This window comes from Mytilus californianus, unplaced genomic scaffold (genome assembly GCF_021869535.1).
Source record: "Mytilus californianus isolate M0D057914Y unplaced genomic scaffold, xbMytCali1.0.p SCAF_14, whole genome shotgun sequence".
In the NCBI taxonomy this organism is placed as follows: Eukaryota; Metazoa; Mollusca; class Bivalvia; order Mytilida; family Mytilidae; genus Mytilus; species Mytilus californianus.
In genome coordinates, this window is record NW_026262626.1 from 40928977 (window position 1) to 40953039 (window position 24063).

Consider the following 24063-nt stretch of genomic DNA (forward strand, 5'->3'; position numbering starts at 1 on the left):
TCGACAGTAAAACGCATCGAGCATAGACGAATAATCATCATAAATATTAATTGCTGCTCTGTGTGGTTTTTACTTTATTTTCTTTACCTCAGCATCAGTGACATATTTTTCCAGTTGTTTAAGATTTCCCCCACAAGACTGTAATAACCGAACGGCTGTTGATTTTTCTTGAGGGTCTTGGCTTTGTTTTAATATGTTGCTCAGTTTTTTACGGACTACATGTCGTAACCGTTTACTTTCAATAACTTTACAGCCATCGGATGCATTTTTCAACCTACAAAGAAGAATTTAAATGACGACAGTCCTTTTTTATCCACAACCCATACTCTTAGTGGCGAAATAGTGTGTCCTTTTATCCCAAGACGACTCATGTTAAGTAATCATAGGGTCACCGACTTAAACTTTGCTGTATAAACCAATCTGTAGTTGGTAGTGAAAAACGTCAAAAATCGACGTTATACGGCTTTTAACGCGACGATGTTACGGTGATTTGGACATTTTGTGGTATTTTTTTTTTACCTAAAACACCCTTTGAACAATCTATACCGTTAAGACGAAGTCGGTGACGCTTTTTTTAATTAACATCATTAAAACGGAAAAGCACAAAATACTTTACATGCTTAAGACTAAGCAACGTTTATCCCACTATAAAAAGCACAATTTGTTTAAACTAATTTGAGCACCACTTTGATTGGTTTTAACTGTGTGTTATATATCTATAACATAATAGAATCAAATATTTCATGCTGATTTCTTTGCAAAGTAACTTTGCAATAATGCCGATACTTTCAATAGTCTTCCTTCATAGATGTACCTAAAATGAAGAGCATTTCCAAAGAATTCAAAATATTGCATTGTGACCGATATTACATTCCATATTTTCTCCTTTAAGTTTGGTACTCATTAAAAAGGTCTGAGTAAAACATTTCTTGGATCAAACAAGATAAAGGAGAAAAATGGCACTGCGTCCTTACTGCAAGCATCAGATTCTACTTAAAGAATAAAGTTTACATTTGAAACATGATGTCGTCGGGGAAAAACTTGAGAAATTCTGTGTCTGCCTGCAAGACATTCATGTAGTTCATTCCATTCTGCTGCCAAACATTATTACTCCATGTGCTAAAGTCTCCATCACGATCAATCAAAAAGTTTCTAACTAAATCCAATGACGGGCGAAAATTCTGAAAAATATTGTGAAAAAAAATTCAGCTGTGCATATTTAAATATTAGATGACTTTTGTATAATGCGTTATTTATAAGACAAGTAAAAAATGAAACTTGAAAATTCTACATAGTACATATAAATATGTTCCTGAACAACCTTTCCTTTATCAATTAGTTATATTTTGTAATCTAAAGGTGTATTGTCTAGATAATTGTATATGAAAATAAGAAGATGTGGTATGAATGCCAATGAGACAACGATGCACCAAAGTTCGAATGAAGTGGATGTAAGCAATATATCAGCGAAAATTAGCTATTATAAAAGTATAATTATTCTAAACACTAAAGTTTTCGACGCCAGTATCCAGCAAGATATTGTACAACTTTCTTGAATTTTTTTTTCAAATGCTCTTCATATTTTGATTTGACCTTTCAACTGTTTTGGTTCGAGTGCCAGTGATGAATCTTATAATCTAATAGGAAACGTGCGTTTGGCATAGCATATTTATAAGCCTGGTACATGTATCTTGGGTGATATTTTTTCAGTATGGAATCTATAAATTTACTACTGATCTGAATTGTTATTGGTACATGCTGATAGGTAACGGATTACACCAGCTGTATGAACTATCTTGCTCAACTTCAAGCAGCACCTAATTGAAACAATATTTGACAAAAAACTAACTTAAAAAACCGAACATCAGCGCAATAAGGCAATTGGATGTGACGGAAATAGTTTTTCTTGAATTTTACTACTGTATGACACTACTTTACTTCCACCTTCAATATTGACATGCTGTCTATAACATTTAGGGAGCTACCATTTGATTTTTATGAGGGGCTAGGATGAAATTTGAAAAAAATAGGCAGGACAGGAGTTCTGAGTAAAAAAAAGGCAGGATGAGCAACTTGGCAAAAAAAAAAGACAGGATGACAATTAAGGTAAAAAAAGTCAGGATAAACTAGTAAAAAAAAGGCAGGTCCGAATAGAGCGAAAAATAAAAAGGCAGGACAGAGATTACGACTAAAAAAAAAAGCAGGAAAAAATTTTTCATCCTAGCCCCCCCCCCCCCCCCCCCCCCAAAAAAAATCTTATGGTAGCTCCCTGAGGCAAACCATTCCAATATGGTTGTACCGGCACGAAAAAAGAACTCATTTTGGCTGTCCTTAATATTAATTACATAATTTAAGTCACAAGAAGTTTGAAAAGTCCATAGATTAATATGATAATGTGTGAAAACCTTGATATGATGCAGTTAAATTGGAACCGATATATAGTTTCTTATTAACTTATACTTTCGTATGTTTGATGTCATGTTTTGATTATTTCACTTTTTTGTGTTGTGATCATATCCATTGATCTTATTTTTTTCTACCTGAAAACTTTTTCTATATATACCTTTTGATTTTGTTCGCAGAATGACATGTCATTTTCCTTTAAGAAGTATAGCTGTACCCGACAGTCTAAAAACATCAGTTGGTTGCAAATTTGTATCTTCGACGAAGACGACAAGGATTTCATCATATTCTGTAATGTTGTATTCTGTAAAATTGACACATGGTTCATAAGATATATGTGTACTCTGCAAACGTTTGTACATGTACTATTGGCTGCAAGGTATTTGCTACTTCTTTCTTTTTAAAATTTACGTGAGTTAAGTTAGTAAAGATGTTTTCCACTGAGTTTGTTTTTTGCTTTTAATCAGAACTAGGCTATCAAGAAATATTCCGACACACATTTTCATTTTTTATTCTAGGTGTGTAATCTGTCATTCTGAGTGTGTAATTTTTTATTATCATTGTGTGTTTTATTTATTCCCAGTGTGTATTTTTGAAATTTTAATTTCAGCGTGTGTTTTTTTAAAATCTCAATGTGCAATTAATCGATCTCAGTGTGTGTTTTTAATTTTTTATCTGAGTGTTTATATAGTTTTGCCGAGAACCAGGGCGGATTTAAGGGGAGGAGAGGGGGTTTGGGTGTCTTATGAAGCTTCATTTATGGTTAATCCAGACTTTTAACTGGTTCCACTATAAATTTTGTCTGGTTTGGGGGAACTTTCCTCCCCTTTTTTCAAAATCCTGGATCCGCATCTGAGAACGGCTTGTCATACTGAAGTTTAATTACTCTCCCCTTCCGTTCATTCACATGTTGCATAGCCATATCTTGACATACTTTTCATTTGGTTTGAAAAAGAAAAGACTCAATAGTTCAGAAGTATATATTAGTCACATCACACAACGGCCTGCACGGTCTTCAGTATTTAAATAAATACAATTTTTTAATTGAAGGCCGTCTTCAAAGGTCAATTTGTATGAAGATTTGCATGCGGTCTCATTTTTGGACTGAATACAATATTGGTTGTTCACGTGGTCGTTAAATTGTAGGCACAATTTGAAGAAATGACGAAGCAAAGAAAATGTTATATAACTGATAGAAAACGACAACTCTCAATGAAGTATTGGTATAATTACCCCCTAAATATCCACATTGATATGCAAATGAGGTAAAGGCAAAAATGATTTGAATTTTCACCTGTAAAGATCCTTGCTGAAATGAAAAAAATAGATAAACGGCTGTTGAACTCACGTTGCTTCACAGAGGAAGCCAATAATTTGTCCTCAGCTAATAGAGTTTCTACTGTATTTTCCCAATTTTAAACGGTACGATTGCACACAACAAAGCATAGAAACAAATTTCATTAATGCGTTCCATGACTGGGTTAAATGTATTGGCTCATACATCCTGTCATTTCGTCAAAAATACAGAAAAAACTCCAAAAGCAAATTCTTTCTCTATCCACCCGTATAGCAGACATAACTGTTAATATCCAAACGGGAATACTACCTATTGAATCACAGCTACACATCCGAGTATTATGTCTATTTAACAACATCTGCAACCAGCCTGAGGACGGTGTAGAAAATTCACTTGCAATACTCCTACTTCTTATATAAAACGACGGCTTGGCCGGCCAAAAGAGGGACGAAAGATACCAGAGGGACAGTCAAACTCATAGATCGAAAACAAACTGACAACAGGAGACAATATTGTACTTGAACGGCCCAATTAAGAAGACCATATGGACCTTAAATATCACGAAGACAATATATTGTTATTACAATAGGTCAATAGTACAGCTACATCCATTATATAAAGGGCTCAATTTCTTATCAGCTGAAAATTTGGGATCCGGAAAATATACATCCCCTATTGGATGGTTGGACGTCTGATGGATGCCTGAAAATTTCCAGATCCTTCAATGTAGGATTTTTTTTTATTAATTTCCGGTGATCACTTTTAAAGTGTTGAGATTACTTTTTTAATGATCTACTGACATTACTCGGAGTTATTTGTCATTACTGGACACCCCGATATTGTTTTCTACATTTGAGACAAGTTATACTGTTACAATGTGGATGCAGTTTATTCAAAGGAAATGTCGATTCGTGATTTACGTTGGATTTACCGTTTGATATACTTGAAAAGATATAACGGTATGGTCATTTTCACAACTTGTATTGTAATCATTGTTGCGATTATTGTGACAAGAATAACGGCGAGCCATCGGCAAAAGCCAGTTATAGTCTATTTTGGGAACCAAACAACGTTAAAAAGATTTAAATGGACCAGTTCCTGAAACCTACAAGCAAACAAATATTACTGGGGAATTATATGCTGCAGTTAGAGGTATAACAAGTGACATTATTTATTGGAAAAACAGCAATTGGAAACTTAAATCTTCCGGAAAAGTTGTGAAAAACAAGGAGCTCTGGTCCGAAATAGATCATCTGTTATCGGATATAAATGCGGGTACACGTTGCTCGTGATTCTGAAATTGGTCAGATTGAAGATGAAGAATGTCAAAACTTGCGTTGAACATGAAAACGTCGTCTGGAAACACCTTTCAACTAGGCTACCGTTAATGTATGTAACGACACTGAATGGAGCGACGAGGAAGGAGAAACTATCAAAATGAAAGTAGCAACCCCACGTCCAACTCTAACAATAAACTACACAAAACAAGTACTAAGACAAATTCCCCTCTTTCTGTACAATGTCAGCACTCAGGAGACTCTGAGGAAGTTAAATGATGCCATTAAGTGTCTTATTGACTCATCATACAGTCAGTTTCTAGAGATACAAGACAAATTTGCATCATAAAAAAACACGGTTAAAGCTCAAACCAATTCAGTTTTAACCTCCGTTGAAGAAGTGTTTACACAGGCACAGCTCATTCAATCGGAATTCGATTGCGATATACAGTACAAGAAGACATTTGTCAATAAAGCAAACAGCTTTTGGACAAAGTAAATGTCCAATCTAATAAGATAAAATCGTGAGGGTACACAAATTGCACCTATTTTGACAGTTTTTCCACCTACGTTTTTTTATGATCCAGACAAAAGTTTCCATTCTGTGTTTATTTTGTAGACCTATCCTATTTTACTATATAATTACACCAATATAATTTTAAATCCGTATTCTATCATACAAAAATGGACTTGAACTGACCTCCAAACGACCCTTGATTCTGTAATGAGGAGTACCCAAATTGCATCCAAGCTTAAATTCACATCCTTAAAAATTGAATAACAGATGTTTTGTTCTATTTCTTCAAATATTTAGAACAATTTGACATTAGTCCATGTTTAATATTCATTTTTTTAGAAATGGATGCTTGTAACATATCTTATTTGCTCATTTTTAAAAGATGATTTTTTTTGTGAACGTCGCATGACGACATTTCTGTAGATTTTACTTTTTCAGTGAATGGTTCATCAGTTGATATATACTGTGAACGTTTTGTGTATATCTAAACATGTTTACCTATGTTGAAAGACGTGTATAGTGTCAAATCATAAAATTACAAATGGTTTAGTCTCAAAGAAAACTTGTAAGATTTCCGCAGCTATTTTTGTTAAATAGGTGCAATTTGGGTACTCGGTGCAATTTGGGTACTGTGACGTTACAATGTCAACGTTATAACAGAGGCCGTGACAGAAACACCAAATCAAAAAAAGGAGGAAAAAGTATCTGCTACAAATAAATCTACCCCTGGATCCTTCAGTAACGTTGTTTGAAAAGTAATATCAAGCAGATTAAATAATCCAACTTCTCCATATAGGACGGACCTCGGAAAACACTATAATACGAAAAATCATACCTACATGGATAGACAAAGGTTACAACTAAACTCAGAATACTAGTACCCGGACCGTGAAGTAAACTCTAGTTATATATCCACATTTTCTACGTTCTAGTGACAAGAAAAACTGTTGGAAGTTCAACACTCAAAAGAATGTATCAAAGGAAAATGTCAACTGACCAAATTAACTAAGGTAAAGACTCGTGGAGGACGGATCAGAGACATTGAAGACCGCCTCATTCTGTTCATCTCAGAAGTCAAACCTGATTTTGTAGATATCATTGTTGTTCAATTGGGCACTAACAACGTATCAGATGGAGACTCTGTTCACGTTAGCATTGATGACTATAGAAATATATGCTAAACAGTTAGACAGAGCTTACCGCGAATTAAGCTGGTAATTTCTCAATCCTACGGAGGCCAACACATTATCAAGCTAACCGTACATTTTCTAATGTTAACAGCCGACTTTTATAATTAGAGGAACAGCAGGTGGAAATTCTAGACAATACTTTAGACTTTCTGTATGGAGACCACTGTAACCTTACGTTATTTGCAGACCATGTTCATACATATGTTCCTGGTGCCAAGGTCTTAAAAGCCATAACATCATCTCGTGCGTGAACATGTTGCCTAATTTGTCAGATTTGACATCAGAAATTCATGCAATCAAATTCTCATTAGGTGAGGTCAACAGGGAGATTTACGCTATTCCACACAATTTTATATTTCTAAACTGTTAACCACAATTAGACGATATGATTTAGAAAAGGAAGATATAGGGTCAATTTGAATACTTTTAGTTCATCAAAAACCTATTTTACTTGGGAACATGCATAGTCTTAGACCGCCCAATAGTAATGCAGAGTGGATTACAAAACTTGAAACAATGTTGACAAATGTTGATATTGAAGATAAAAGAAGAAATTATTTTGAGTGACTTTAATATTGATTTGGCGTCGTGCAAAATTCCAGCTAAATGGGCCCATTTGAAAAACATTTTAAACTTGTTTCAGATAGTCTCTCTGTTCCCACTGGAGTCGCAACATCTTTCACTTTGGTAGACCATATTTATAGTAATGAACCAGATGATATTCATTTTATTTCTATTCCAAAGTATTCTTTCAGTGACCACTATCCAGTATGCGTTTCTCACAAAAGAGGGTTAAAATCGAAAAAGAAAATGCACGAATGTATTACGTACAGGTCTACTAAATACTATAGATATTCAAATGAGAATGATTTTATCAATCACATTATGTGACATATCACAATGTTCATTTGATAGTGTACTAGAAATTTATGATTCCAAAGAAGTTTTGTCGTCATTTTTGAATATTTTTCTCATCATGCTTCAATCACAAAAAAGAGAGTAAAACTTTTATATCAAAATGAGTGGATGAATGATACAATTCGAGATAGCATGGAGAAAACGTGATTTTTATCAGAGATATTTATAATTATAGATTCTGTAGAAACAAAGAAACAAAGTAAAAAATCTCATTGAAAACTCATAGCAATATTAGTATACCAATGTTATAGAACACAAAAAGGGTAACAGTAGTAAATTATGAAAGCATTTGCATAATATCAGCAAAACCGACAGTCATACCGGCATTAAAATTATAAGAAATTGTAACAAATCATATTATAAATAGATCCAAAAAGAATTGCTGATGTATTAAAAGCTTATTTCACAGATATTACAGATAATCTTAATTATTAATATAAACCCAAACACAAACAACTGTCGGGTCGTATACCAGATAACGTTTACCACGTCGGAGTTATGACTGTTTTAAAGCTAAAAGCACAAGATGAATGAAAAGCAACAGTTCTTGATACCATTTAATAGTACAAGGTTTTTAAAGATGTCTTCTCATGCTATTTCACTTCCACTTTGTCATATATATTTTTAACCGAGACGTAAAAAAACAAAAACAAAAAAAGGATGCACCTCAATGATTTGTTTAAGAACCTGTATTGTTTTTGTTTTTTTTTTAATTTTTATAAATGATCTTCCTTCATTTAATCCTATTCATAACACCGATTTGCTTGTGGATGATAGCACCATATCTGTCATTTGAAAACAAGAGTTGCATCAGTAAAATATCTAACACGGTTTTACAAGATATTTTTCGCTGGTGTGATGACAATAAATGGCTGTAAATGTATCCAAGACGAAAGCTATGTGAACTGGCTTTAAACAGAAGCTTTCTGTTACATCAGATGAATACAATGATCTTGCCGAGAAAGGGCAGCAAATCAAAGGAAATACATTTGAAAAGGTTCAAGGTATTTTTGTTGATGCATCTCTCTTTTGGTCTTCTCGTATTGATCTTTTTGTAAAAAAAATCAAGTCTTCTTTAGCTTTACTAAAGAGAATAAAGAAATACCTGAATCACAAAGCGAGAAAACCGTTTTATAATGCTTACATTTTACCTCATTTAGATTATTGTTGTTCAATATGGGGAAACTGCAATGACTTTCTATTAGATAGTATATTAAAACTGCAAACGAGGGCAGCAAGAATAATTTTAGACGAACATAATTATAGCAAACCTTCTAGCAAATTATTTCACGAATGTGACATTGTGGCGATTACAATGAGAATACATTATCATAAATCATAACTAATGTATAAGGCAAAAAATAGTTAAGCTCCAGAATATTTATCGAGTCTTCTCATATCAGCTTTGAAACCAAAAATAAAATAGGAGATTTTCGTCATTTGATGACTTTATAATTTCATAGTTAAATACAAAGTTGTATAAGTCTAGTTTCTCGTACTGTGAATCAAAAGTTTGGAATGCTTTTCCTAGTACAATTAAAACATTAAACACAGTATTAGAATTTAAAAATAACTACAAATCTATGTACTTTTAACATTGCCTTGATATATGTACTTTAATGCCATAGAATAATCGTTTATCGAATTCAAATTATAATATCTATTTATCATTATTATTGAATTTGTATTGTAAACCTTTTTAATGTAATAATATTGTATAAAGTATTAAAGAGAGCCTCATTGAAAATTGGTGTAATCTAATTGAGTTACTCTTTCTATTATTATCATTATCATTGTTATTTATCAAAATCAATTGCTACTCTGATATTGATAAAGCGAGATTGCCAGAAAATTTAAATCTGCTCACAGTCTCATATATATATCCTTCAGAGCAAAAGGATCAGAATGTAAAAAGACGATCATATCGACCTGAAATGTTTGTTATGTGTAAAGGAAGAAGACAATATAGAACACTTTATTTAAAATGTGAAAGCTTCAGACAAGTGAGGAATACCATACTTAATTAAGTATTTAAAATATTAAAGACAACAATTACGCGATGGGAATTCAATTTGTTGAACTATTAACGAACGAAAAACTAAAGAACCGTTATCTTATCATGATTATAATAAAGGATCTTACGCCAATTGTGTGTGGGTAGGACTTCTTTGTATATATTCGACAACAGATGTCGAATAGTGGAGGGAGAAACAGCACTGTACATAAAGAGAGCACTTATTCTACAGTTTACACAAATGAAAATATGGTTCCTCTACAAAGGGGGTTTAAAGATAAGCTAGATTATTTTAGCTTATATGCCTCGAGGAATCGTTGGGCGTACAGTAGGCGATACCTAAAGGCATCATTGGGCAATCACCAGGCGATGCCTCACAAGGACACGTTGGGGATAAATGTGTTCAGTTCTATACTTACCTTAAATAAACGCAAGAATGGAATAAATGGCTTGATATCCTCTATTTCTGTAGACTCACTGGTAGCATTTGTTAAACCAAACAGACGATCTTGTTCCTTATTTGGTATATTTAAGAAGTAACGAACGAACTTCAAGGCATCTTCACATGCTATATGATCATCTAGTTTATTGAGTACTGTAATATAGAGAGATAGTCTTTTAATATTTAGTACTTTAATATACTAGAGAGATACTCTTTATTTAGTACTGTAATTAATAGATAGTATTTTTTATCAGAAATGGTTTGTACAGATTTAGTGATTACCACTTCTAGCAGAGACTTCCGCTCAAACTGGTGCTACGGATCGTCTTGAACTTACAAATAGGTGTTTGATTTTGTTCTGCAATAAAGGTACGGATCGTCTTAAACTTGCAGTGAAATGTTAGCTTTTGTTCTTTGATAAAGGTACGGGCCGTCTTGAAGTTATAGTGAGGTGTTAGCTATTGTTCTGAGATAAAGGTACGGACCGTATTAAAGTTATAGTGAGATGTTAGCTATTGTTCTGTGATAAAGGTACGGATCGTCTTGAACTTATAGGGAGGTGTTAGCTTTTGGTATGTAATAAAGGTTTTGCTGTAACGTCGAAATTAAAAAAGTAGCAAGATATGCGCTGTTCTCTAATCTTTTATTTTGGTTTTTGAGTGTGAAATAAATAATGGCTTCTATTCCATAACATTGTATTTTTAACAGATTTTTAGAGTATCGCCTCAAAGAAACTACATGTGTTGGAACGACACCAATAGCCCCGCTCGCAAAAAAAGGAGTAAAAAAAGTCCAAAGCTCTTAATTTAAACAAAATTCAACGGAGTAGAACCAAACGTTAACTCGATCTGTAGATAGTAGACTCACATACTAAAGATCAGCTCAATATGTGAAGGCGTTTAGAAAAAAAAGTCCGTATAACTGTTATCTCACGAAAATTGCAAATCCAAACCCTCTAATTTCGGCAAAATCAGCGGAGCAAAACCTAACGTAAACTCGATCTGTAACGCATCATAGTGGACTCAAATACTAAAAATCAGCTTAATATATAAAGGAGTTTAGAAAAACAAGTCCGTATAACTGTTATTTACACGATATTTTCAAAATCCAATGCCCCTATTTCGGAAAAAATCAGCGAAGCACAACCAAACGTAAACTCGATCTGTAACTCATCATAGTAGACTTAAATACTAAAATAAATGGAGAATGTGTCCCCATGGACACAGATGATGCCCCCGCTTGCATACAACATTTTAAAGGGACATACCTCAAGAACAATAAAAGTGACGCTACCCAAATTTGTACTGGATCTTAGTCTTGTGGTAATAAGTATTGTGTATAGGTTTCATGTTTAGTTGGGGCAAACTTAAGTAACAGAACGGAAACTAAAAATTTTGCATTTTTTCTATTTATAAAGGGGCATAACTCAATAATGGTTAAAGTGACACTACCCAAATTCAACTTGATCTGTGTTTTATCAGTGGAAGGCAAAATTAAACATTGCATTGTATAAAGCATTGATTGTAGTTGATTCAACTATAATCATGGACAAAGGAAGATAACTCTAATTTTAATAAACTGCTTCGCTGAGCGCAGCTGGATACGCCCGCAGAAGTCCAACCCTGAACAGTTGGGGCAAAAATGGACACAATATTCAAGCTTGATACAGGTCTGAATTTGGATTGTAATTAAATATTTGACATATTATAGGTTTCTGAATAAATGTAGTCAAAGAACTTGAAATTGGTTATGTGAATTGAATTTATATTCAATTAAAGAACCTTAGTGAGCGCGCTCACATACCTCACGTCCCCACATTGTCATTGGAGAAATAAAATAAGTGTAAGAAAAAAAAATTGTATCAGAAAAAAAAATTTAATCATAATTTCCTGTCAATATGCACATCTACTGTACATAGTATGTCCTTCTTATCTACACAGTTTCGTGAAATTATGTTGTGTGGTTTGAGAGGAGTTGCGATGACAAAAGGTTGCAGTAGTATATTGGGCAAATAAGTTCAAAGGGGCGTAACTCCTGGAAAAAAAATTGAATCGTAATTTCCTGTCGATATGCACATCTACGTAGTATGTCCTTATTATCTGAAAAGGTTTCATGAAATTCTGTTGTGTGGTTTGAGAGGAGTTGCGATGACAAAAGGTTGCAGTAGTATATTGGGCAAATAAGTTCAAAGGGGCGTAACTCCTGGAAAAAAATTGAATCGTAATTTCCTGTCGATATGCACATCTACGTAGTATGTCCTTATTATCTGAAAAATTTTCATGAAATTCTGTTGTGTGGTTTGAGAGGAGTTGCGATGACAAATAGGTTGCAGTAGTATATTGGGCAAATAAGTTCAAAGGGGCGTAACTCCTGGAAAAAAAATTGAATCGTAATTTCCTGTCGATATGCACATCTACGTAGTATGTCCTTATTATCTGAAAAGGTTTCATGAAATTCTGTTGTGTGGTTTGAGAGGAGTTGCGATGACAAAAGGTTGCAGTAGTATATTGGGCAAATAAGTTCAAAGGGGCGTAACTCCTGGAAAAAAATTGAATCGTAATTTCCTGTCGATATGCACATCTACGTAGTATGTCCTTATTATCTGAAAAATTTTCATGAAATTCTGTTGTGTGGTTTGAGAGGAGTTGCGATGACAAATAGGTTGCAGTAGTATATTGGGCAAATAAGTTCAAAGGGGCGTAACTCCTGGAAAAAAAATTGAATCGTAATTTCCTGTCGATATGCACATCTACGTAGTATGTCCTTATTATCTGAAAAGGTTTCATGAAATTCTGTTGTGTGGTTTGAGGGGAGTTGCGATGACATTAACTGTTGCAGTAGTACATTAAAGTAGATAAGTTCAAAGGGGCGTAACTCCTAGAAAAAGAATTGAATCGTAATTTCCTGTAAAAAACGGACTGACGGACTGACAGACTGACGGACTGACGGACGGACGGACGGGTCAAAAACATTATACCCTCCGCAACTCGTTGTGTGGGGTATAATTAAAGATTTCTTGCTGTTGTGCAATACACTGTGCTGTTGCGCAATACTTAGTAAATCTGTTGTCAGACTATAAACAAATAAAATTCAATTTCTTCTCAATGTCATATTTGAAATTTATGAAAATCAATAGGGAGATTACATCAATAGCTATAAATAATTCACCAAAGTTTCATGCAAACTGCATAAAGCATTTTTGTGTTATTGTCCAAAAAATTGAAAAAAAACCTTTTTTAATGAATAAAACCCCATAACTCAGAAATTTAAAATCTAAAATTTATAAAATTCTAAAGGGAGCTTACATCAACAGATATAAACAATTCACCAAAGTTTCATGAGAACTGCTGAAAGCATTTTTTAGTTATTGTTCGAAAACATGAAAATCCCCCTTTTTCATGAATAAAACCCTGTAACTCATAAACGTAAAATCTAAAATTTATAAAAATCGAAAGGGAGCTCATGTCAATAGATATAAACAATTCACAAAAATTTCTTGCAAGTTGGTGAAAGCTTTCTTGAGTTATTGTCGGAAAACTGGAAAATTCCCCCTTTTTTAATGAATAAAACCCCAAAACTCAGAAACGGTAAATCTGAAATTTATGAAAAACGAAAAGGAGCTCACGTCAATAGATATAAACAATTCACCAAAGTTTCATGCATATTATTTAAAGAGTTTTTGAGTTAAATTAAATGTCTGACATGTTGACGACGGACGGACAACGGTATACCATATGTCCCGTAAACGGGCGTATAAAAATTACTTGAACAATGACATCATTGATATTTTTAGAAAAAAAATGAAAATTTTAGCAATTTTTCCATTTGTAAAGGGGCATAACTCTAGAACAGTAAAAGTGACGCCACCAAAATTCAAACTTGATCTGTGTATTGTGGTAGTAAGCATTGTGTAAGTTTCATAACATTTGGTTGAGGCAAAATTAAGTTAGAGAACGGAAATGAAAAATTTTGCAATTTCTCCATTTATAAAGGGGCATAACTCTAGAACAGTAAAAGTGACGCCACCAAAATTCAAACTTGATCTGTGTTTTGTGGTAATAAGCATTGTGTATTGTGTATAAGTTTGATAACATTTGGTTGAGGCAAACTTAAGTTAGAGAACGGAAACCAATTTTGGGACGTACGAACAGACGGACAAGGGTAAAACTTAATGCCCCCTCCGCTTCGGCGGGGACATAAAAATTGCTCAATATGTAAAGGCGTTTAGAAAAAAGTCCGTATTTAACGGTTATTTTCAGAAAATTTTCAAAGTCCAAAACCCTTGAATTCGGCAAAAATCAGCGGAGCGGAACCAAACATAAACTCAATATGAAACTCATCATAGTAGACTCACATACTAAAAATCAGCTCAATGTGTGGAGGCGTTTAGAAAAAAATCCGTATAATTGTTCGTTGCAGAAAGACAGAATGACGGACAGGCATAAAACAATATGGTCCCGATCACTAAGTGGCGGGGCCATACAGATACTTTATTTTATTTGTTAAGACAAAAACAGACGTATAAGTGTGTTTTACTGTCTCAAATTGTTTTTATTTAAATTCTTTCATCAATTGAGTGTCATTGAGTGGTTGTCGTTTTTTGCTGTTTATCATATTTGCTTTTCGTTTATTGCTTGTACAGTTTGTTCTTGTATTGTTCTGTTGTACCATGCACTGTCTCATGTTTAGCGGACGGTTGTGCACCCGCTAAAATGTTTAACCCCGCCACATTATGTATGTGCTGTCTCAAGTCAGGAGCCTATGATTCAGTGGTTTTCGTTTGTTGCTGTAGATCATTTGTTTTTCGTTTATTGTTTTGTACATAAATCAGGCCGTTAGTTCTCTCATTTGAATTGTTTTACATTTGTCATTTCGGGTACAGTATAGCTTGCTGTGCAGTATGAATTTTGCTTATTGTTTAATAACATACGGTGACTTATAGTTACTTAAATCTACATCATTTTGTCTCTTGTGGAGAAATGTCTCATTGACAATCATGCCACCTATTCTCCTACTTTTATATCGACAAGGTTTTCAAAATGTCCATTTGCTGCATGTTTAAACATGAGCTAGGCTTTGAACTAGCTTTCAGTAACTGCAAAGATTCTTAGATCGGCCCTTTGTGTTTTGTTTTGCTTTTTTATGTTAATTTTACTCTTTTTTTTGTGCTTCGTGTCGATATGATGAGTAAAGCCATTTTCAACTGTGTTTTACTATTACACCACTATCCTAGATTAGGGGAGGGTTCAGCGCTCACAAACATGTTTAATCCGACAATTCCAAGTCAGGTGCCTCTATAATTCAGTGGTTGTTGTTGGTAGCTGTCTGTCATAAGTCAGGACGTTGGTCTTTTTGTTTGACTTGTTTCACATTTTGTCATGTCGGGACTTTTTATAGCTGACTTAACGTTTTTGTTCATTGTTGAAGGACGTACAGTGACATCTAGTTGCTTAAATTTACTTCATTTGGACGCTGCTGGGTAGTTGTCTCATTGGCAATCATACCACATCTCCTTATTTTATATAGGTATCTGAAAAAATTTGGATGTTTTCAACATTTAAAAATTGTAGGTACGTTTCGCGATTTTACACAACAGCAAATTGATAATTCCCGCCAATACAGGACTCTTTAGATGTTCCTGTAAAATTTAACAGCTGAAGAGAAAATGCTTTACGCCACATGGAAAAGGTGTTTTAACTGGTCCAGTTTCACAAAATGTATTATAGTCATTTTATTTCAATTCTGTAAATAATCAAAAATGTCTCAAAACACTAAACGGATTATGTATTGTCGCGTTTTATTTAAAAGCTGCTGCCAATCCTGTCTATTTCTATTCAGGTACGGCACTAGCTTTATTAAAAACCACACTATATAAACAGTGAGCAAGAGCTGTGTTAGCAATAACAGTCAAACAAAAAGCAGTTCGAACAAAACTCCAAAGAAAAATAAAGCAACAGAAACACCCAACCGCCCTAAAGAAGAAAAAAAACACACAAAAAAGTGATTTTCAAACAATATTACATTAACGCCATACCACGATAACTGCACGCTGTTAATTGTGTTCTATAAGTGTCAGACCACCAATGCACCCACTACAATTTAGAACGTATGTAAAAGTAGCCCTTCCCTGACAAAAAATAGTGCTTTTGATGGCATTGTTTACTTAAACTAACCAACAAATTTGTAGAAATGAAACTTTTGTTGAAAGAGAAATATATGTAGACCATTTTGAGCCAAAATTTACTTGTCTATGAGTTTGCATTAAACATTGAGGATTAATGCCCTCCATAGTGTATATAAATAAGATGTGGCATGAGTGCCAATGAAACAACTCTCCATCCAAGTCACAATGTATAAAAAGTTAACAATTATAGGTCAAAGTACGGCCTTCAACACGGAGCCTTGGCTCACACCGAACAGCAAGCTATAAAGGGCCCCAAAATGACTAGTGTAAAACAATTCAAACAGGAAAACCAACGGTCTAATCTATATAAAAAACTAGAAACGAGAAACACCCATGAACCACACCAACAAACGACAACCACTGAACAACAGGCTCAATATACTTATTTAAGATTTCCAGAAAGCCAGGCGTTATTTTTAGCAGTACATGTCTCCCGAACATTAGTATTTCCTTACGAGACTTTAGACATAGGTTAAAAATTGGCATGTAGAAAGATGATACATGTACAAATTACTACAATTCATGATATACCTGGTTTCTATGAAGTTGAACTTTGGTAAAATATTTAGAAAGCTGTGAAATTTGCAAAATTTGATTGAATAGATAGGGATTTTGAATTGGTGGTCTGACACCTCTATATGCATTGGAATAACAAAGAAATTTCATAGGCGCTTTAGGAATGGACCTCATTTTTTCTGTGTTTCAGTAGAAAAGGGCAGTATCCCAAACTCTGTCTCACCGACAAAATTTCAGACAAAAAATCATTCGGTCGGACAGAATTTTTTTGATTTTTTTTGTTGAAAATATAGTAGAAAAGATCAAATTTCTTTTTTCGGTCAGACAAACAGTTTGGCAGACTCAAAGGGTCCATGCCATAAGCCCATGTATATATGCTCCGTACCTCTACTAAGAGTAGAAATGGGGGTCCATGTCCTAAGCGTATCTATATTTTTCTAGTGCCTACTTGATAAACTGAAGGAAGAAAACTAAATTTCTACAATACAATGTCAACTTACCCCCGTTATTAGAAATCAGCATTCCAGTTTGCTCGAATTTGGACTGTAAGCGGTTAATAAATGGAAAGGAATACTTATAACGATAGTCTTTTGTCAAACAATGTGCACGTTTTAAACAAGTTTTCCTGCATGGTTCCGGACAAGTAAAATCTCTGCGAGGAAACAATCTTTTCAGTTTTTCATAATAATCTGAAGGGTAATCGGATGGGAGATTTTTGCATCTTGGATCTTTCCCTGCACATCTTTCAGATGGATTCTGTTGACAATTTGGGTTATCTGGTGGACATTTTCCTGGGGGACCTTGTTTACATTTAGGATCTCCTGGCGGACATTGTGTCGGAGGTTTGCCGTCTGTTGTGTTATTTCCTCCGTCTGATGTGTTATTTACTTTGCCCGATGTGTTGTTGTACTGTTCAGGAGGAAAGTTGGATGTAGAACTGTTATTTTCCTGAGCATGACAGATAACACACATCAGCACACAACATATAACTAAAATCAGAATAGTACTATTAAATGTATTGGCATCCAGTATAATACCATGACGTCATATATAATTACAACAACTATATTTATTCTGACAAAATTTCAGGACACTCAAGCTGTATTTAAGGTAGATCATAGGTATATTTTTCCCGAGATAGAATTTTCTTATACTTTGCCAAATTGAAGATTTTACTATACTCTTTTCAAAAATATAATAAAAAGGATGGGTCACCGTGCTATTTTTCAAGCTACGAGTCGTTGAAAATTGCCTAAATTTGGTTAGAATGATCATGAAAAAACACATTTTTGTGCATAAAAAGAAATCTATGAGATAGAATTTTGAAATAAATTGTGAGAAGATAGGTTTTAAAATATGTTTTAAGAAAATAAAAAGAAAAAATGGTGTCACCGAACTTGTTTTCTTGCTACAAGTAAAAATTAAAAATTTCCCTATCAGTCCAGTATACATTTTTCACTAAAAGAGTTATCTCCCCTAAAATTGCTTAGTTGAAAAACTTTATTCTAAAACACAAATGTTTGGTATTTGTATAAATATTTGGGATAATGCAATAAATCAGCAAGTTTTCGTCATATATATAAACTGTCTAATCAATAAAATTGCACATCTGTCTACAAATTTGCAGATTTGGGCAAATAACTAGACTGATAGTGTACTGCGATAGTACAATCCAAGATGGCGGTATACCATGAATCTATCTTAAAGATGCGAGAAACGTTAAATTTCGTTACACTGTGGTGATATTTATCTTTGATAAGAAATATCGAGTAATTTCAGATAAAAAAAAAGATCCGATTCTATGTTATATACATGTAAGAAGCAAGAATAATAATTACTTACATTGATTTTGTTTTCATTAATAAACATGATAAAAATTAAAATATATCTTAATAATTTAAAAATAAGAAGATGTGGTATGATTGCAGATGAGACAACTCTCCACCAGAGACCAAATAACATAGAAGTTAACAACTTTTAATCTATAGGTCACTGTACGGCCTTTTCCAATAAACAAACCCATGCCGCATAGTAAGCTATCAAAGGGCCCGAAATGACAAACATAAAACAGTTTAAACAAGAAAACTAACGGCCTGATTTATGTACAAAACAATGAACAACACTAAACAAAAAATGTGACATACAGCAACAAACGACAAACACTGAATAACAGGCTCTTGACTTAAGGGTTTATGGCAACCCCATATTTCTAGATCTATCTGAATTTTATCTCATTAAATGACGCTGAATAGCAAAAAATAACTTGACTTATTCCGACTACACTTATTGCAGACTGAGAAGTATGTTATGTGAAACAATACCTTTCTTAACACCCCCTTCCCCTCCCAGCTCCTCCTTTTGAAGCTAGGGAACACAAAGAGATACCGAAACCGGAAAGGACCCCAACTAAAAGAGAGGCAGAAGATTACAAAGGGATATTCAAACTCATAAGTCAAAGACAATCTGACAACGCCATGACAAAAAAACGAATAGAGAGCTGTGCCGTGAGCGCACGATACGCCCGTCGCTTTTTCATCTAATAAAGTTCCATAACTCCTCAATGTCATATCAGAAATATATAAAAGAAAAACTAAAGGGAGTTTATTTTAATAGATATAAACCAGTCACTAAAGTTTCAAGAAAACTGCTGTCAGAAGCATTTTTGAGTTATTGTCCGAAAAATAGAAAATACCACCTTTTTATGAATAAAATTCCATAACTAGGAAACGTAAAATCTAAATTAGAAAAAAAAACGAAAGGGAACTTACGTCAATAGATATAAACAATTCGTAGAAGTTTCATGAAATTTGGTTAAAGCATTTTGGAGTTATTGTCCAAAAGGTTGATGACTGACGTACAGACGGACGGACGGACAACAGTATACCATAATACGTCCCGTAAACGGGCGTATACAAATGACCAAAAGACAACAACCGTCTACAAAGCACATCATAAAAAAGAAAACACTGATCAATTGGAGGGACCCGCATAGTAAGGATTAATTAAAATTGTTTACGAAAACCCGTAAAAATAAAACAGAAAATAATAAAAGTTTATTTTTTTTTACGGGAAACAGTGTTAATTTCTCCAAGTACTGCATCTTATCATTCTTACAAAATATTCGAACCGGTAAGTCAAATATAAAGAAAAAAAATTCTAAGACAATATGGACTATTGCTCACTACTGATACCTTTACTACACATATTTGGTTAACAGGAAGTTGGCGATGGATGCGAGACGCTTCTCACGCCACGATAAAGCATTTTCACAGTTAAGCTTGATACCAAATTCTGAAGCCCTGATTCGTAGTTCTAGAGAAAAATGCGGCAAAAATTTCATACATGGTCAATCGGAAAAAACACGCTGCGAGTTCCGTTAAAAAAAAAACATCTTTTTGATTGGACGGACGGACGGACGTAAATCAGTATACCCCCAAAGAAAATGTAGTTTATAAATAGGCTGACGTCATAGCAATGGTTCAAGAGGACTGAAGCAAATGAAATAAATAACTCTGATGATAATCATGATAGTACCGTAAGAATCAGAATGATAACCAGTAGTAATGTGATATGTCATATTTGAATGTTTATATCGCTCATTTATCATAAAATCTTGGGCTTTGTCCAGATTTTCAAGTGTACTCTTACGCTTCAAAATTCGTTCCAATCACGAAAAAAAAAAAGATTTTTAATAATTTGCCAAATTCATATTTTTACCAAAAAGAAAATTGTGAAGATTATATATATTGAACACAAAACAAAAAGAAATAAGAAAGAAAATGTATACTTACAAGTTTTAAAAAATGTCTGTTTCATTTTTGCGTGTCTGCAAAATAGAGTATAGAACATGTCACATGTGTACAAAATCTGAATTAAAAAAAAAGTCCGTTACAAGATGCACATATATAGTTTTAACTTTTACAAACAATTTATTAGACTATTTTTATATTACCGACTTTTGACTCCGGATTATATAATTTGTCGACTGGTTACCTTGGACATCATGGTACCAAGTCAGGTAAGAGCAAGCTAAAGAAGTAAAACTAAGCTTTCAATCGGTACAATTTTGGGGGAAAATTTCCTGCTTAACATTTTTATTTCACTACAAAATCATCGGAAAACAGTAAACTTTACCCTCAAATTACACCGATTATATGTTTGAACTTTCTTATTTTGGTTGCTCTTACTTGACAGAGTACCATGATGTCCAAGGTAACCAGTCGACAAATTATATAATCCGGAGTCAAAAGTCGGTAATATGAAAATAGTCTATTTACATAATTTGTTTTATCAAAAACCAGCGAATACGCTATCGTTCAAAATGAATCATGCAATGAGGCATTTTAGTGGGATTTTTAGATATTAATTCATAAATAACTAAGAAAGAATTTTTGAAAAAAAATCGTATTTTTCTAAGCTTTCATACTATTCGTTAACGACACATCTTAAAATTGTTTTTGCTAAGGCACCGACCATTCATTATTTCAGAGTCCTCGAAAAGTGGTGGTCCGAATGGTTTGACCACCAAAATTTGCATTGAACAGACAACATTGTTGTATTTTGCAATAATAGCAGATTTTCTTCAAGGACCAACAAAAAAAATGATTTAGAGAACTCGGTTCTTTTTATGGGATCTTTTCGTCTTTGATATAAAAAAAAACTAGTCTCTGGAACTTGACTTTTTGTTTGTTACTCAATGTGGTATTCATTTATTCAACTAATGTTCAATGTAAACAAAGCACTAAGCCTGAAACATTACAAACATTCTTTTTTTTCAAGAAATTTGGATTTTACTATTTTATTTTTAATTTATCAAAAAAAACAACAAAAAAAACACCATGCCCCCGCTAAGGATGAAGGATACGTGCCTTATAGCTTTTGAATTTATTTAAATACCATCAAAGACTTCGATTAATCGATAATGAAAAATTCCTGGCTTATCCTAAGTATTCGAGAGCTGAACACAAAACGTTCAAAAGTCGATATTAAGATATCTATTAAATAGACAGCAAAGATGGTAGTTGGTAATACTAATAATACTAATTAATACTAACAATACTAATACTAATAATGCTAATTATACTAATAATACTAGTACTAATAATACTAATACTAATAATACTAGTACTAATAATACTAATACTACTAATAATACTAATACTAATACTAATACTAATAATACTAATACTAATACTAATACTAATAATACTAATACTAATACTAATAATACTAATTGCCAATATTGAATAGCTAACTCATTTCGGCAATACATTTTTTAAATAGTTAAGAAGTCAATGTAGCCTGTACTAAATTTTTGTGTATTTGTAATTGTATTATGCTCTTGGGATATACTGGTGGGTCCAATAAAATAAAGACTCCTATATATACTAAATCATAATGCAATTTCATTTGAGGTGACCATTGCAGCAACTGTGTCCTCAATCGGCAAATAGTTTCGGAGGCGCCTGAAACTGTTTCTGATTCTAAATACCGATGAAGACACATTTGCGCAATTCAAGTTCAAAATGTTTTATTTGGGCGTCAACAGCATGCTGTTAAAAAAGGCATTAAATGTGTGTTTTTTTTTTATTATTGCATTTAGGGATGAAAGTAGAGAGACATTTTCCTTATCTGCTTCAGTTTGTCGGTCCAGAGTTGTGAGATCTTAACTGTCAGATTTAAGAAAAATTTTCACAAGTCGCGCACTAACTCGAGTTTTACTTGAAACTCTTAGCTGTAAATAATTAAACGCCTCCGAAAGATTTTGAACAAATGTATTGTATATAGTATAATGATATATTTTTACATTTCTAACAATTATGTATGGATTGAAATTAAAAAAGTGACTGTGGCTGTTGTAATGAGCTGTTGTGATTAACAAAGGTCAGCTCCATTAATTTCGATTTTGAACTTTTTGCGATTCGTCATTCTCAAATCATTGCCCTGTAAGTTGTAACAGTCAGTTGTTCACTTGTATCGTATTTCCCCTCCAGGCTCCACAAATCACAACTCTTTATGATAGTTGTTTCGAATACTTTATTTGAATGAAGCTTCTCACATGGGACAGATAGTCACATAAATTATGAATTAACTGTTTATAAAACTCAATGCTCAATTTCGTACTAGTCTTTATTTGGCCTTTTTTACCTTTTTTATTCGAGCGTCATTATCCCCAAGGTTTTTGCCATTTTATTTTTGGAAAAAGCAACAGACTGTTTCACCTGTTAAACCAGTCTTTCAATTTAATATCTAGACCTTTAATATGTGATGGGGTGAACAGGGGGGTCACTGATTCCCACTTACCTCCCAACTTACTCCAAAACGACGTAAATCAGTCAAAAATATTTCCCAAGAAAATCCCTATTTTACTCCCCCTCTCCCCAATTTCCCTTTCCCCTGCCCCACCCCCATTCCCATGTTCCCTTACCCTCATAGTATATATGTGTACAGTAGTATATGAAAGTTTTACTTTTATTTGATGTTATTAATATTATCTTTTTCAAATATTTGATGTCTTGTCACAAGAGGGGGTGGACAGGATCGGACAGGGTGATCCCTGATTTCCCACTTCCCTACCCCAACTCCCGCGTCCCTTCCCTTCCACTCCCTATTCCTTTCCTCCATACTCCCACTTCCAGACGAAAATCGCTCAATTTTCCCCCAAGAATATGCCTAACTTCACTCACCCTATTCCCCCGGTTCTTGCTACCCTGACTCCCGCTTAAAATCCCTCATTCCTATGTTCCCTTACGCCTGTCTATCTGCTCTCTCAAGCATAGGTCCTGAACAGGCATGACATATTTGCCACTGGGAATTAAGCAAATAACACCCAAACAATTATGAATTACAGTACATGTATGGGATATGAGTGGAAAAAGGGGGGACAATTCGACATAGTTATTCTAAAATGAATTTGGACGGTATTTCGTGCTCAGCTGTCGTTCTGTTCTTATAAGGTTATGATAAAGAAGTTAGTGAATTTATCGAACGAATAAAATTAACGGACTTGAGGGTATTTAGACTACTGCCAGTACTGGTCGGGAGAGTGGTCCTTTGTAAGAAATATATGCAAGGTGCTTTATCGTAGTGCAAACCGGGAGTGCAAATAATTATGACGTCATGAAAGGCTATTTTAATTTTTTGTTGTGACGCGTCGCAGTAAGGCGTCACAGCAAAAAATAAAAATACTTTAAAAAGCCTTTCAAGAGATAGACGTCTAGCTTTATCGGTGACCTTTAAACACTTTCGTAAACACTTCCGTGTTACTCAGTACAGTGTAAGCAGAAACATTCCTTATGTCCCCCT

General features: G+C 33.8%; 1 protein-coding gene across 1 annotated transcript in view; it reads right to left on the bottom strand.

The window, feature by feature from the left end:
* LOC127724965 (uncharacterized) overlaps positions 1 to 20634 on the bottom strand; it is a 58996-nt gene extending 38362 nt beyond the window's left edge. The window contains exons 1-6 of the mRNA XM_052231965.1: positions 20550 to 20634; positions 17259 to 17747; positions 10036 to 10211; positions 2564 to 2707; positions 1012 to 1181; positions 88 to 274 (exon numbers count right to left, since the gene is read on the bottom strand). Of these exons, the coding sequence (XP_052087925.1) occupies positions 88 to 274; positions 1012 to 1181; positions 2564 to 2707; positions 10036 to 10211; positions 17259 to 17747; positions 20550 to 20607 (1224 nt within the window). The 5' untranslated portion in view covers positions 20608 to 20634. The remainder of the gene's footprint in view (positions 1 to 87; positions 275 to 1011; positions 1182 to 2563; positions 2708 to 10035; positions 10212 to 17258; positions 17748 to 20549) is intronic.
* Between the last annotated feature and the right edge of the window lie 3429 nt (positions 20635 to 24063).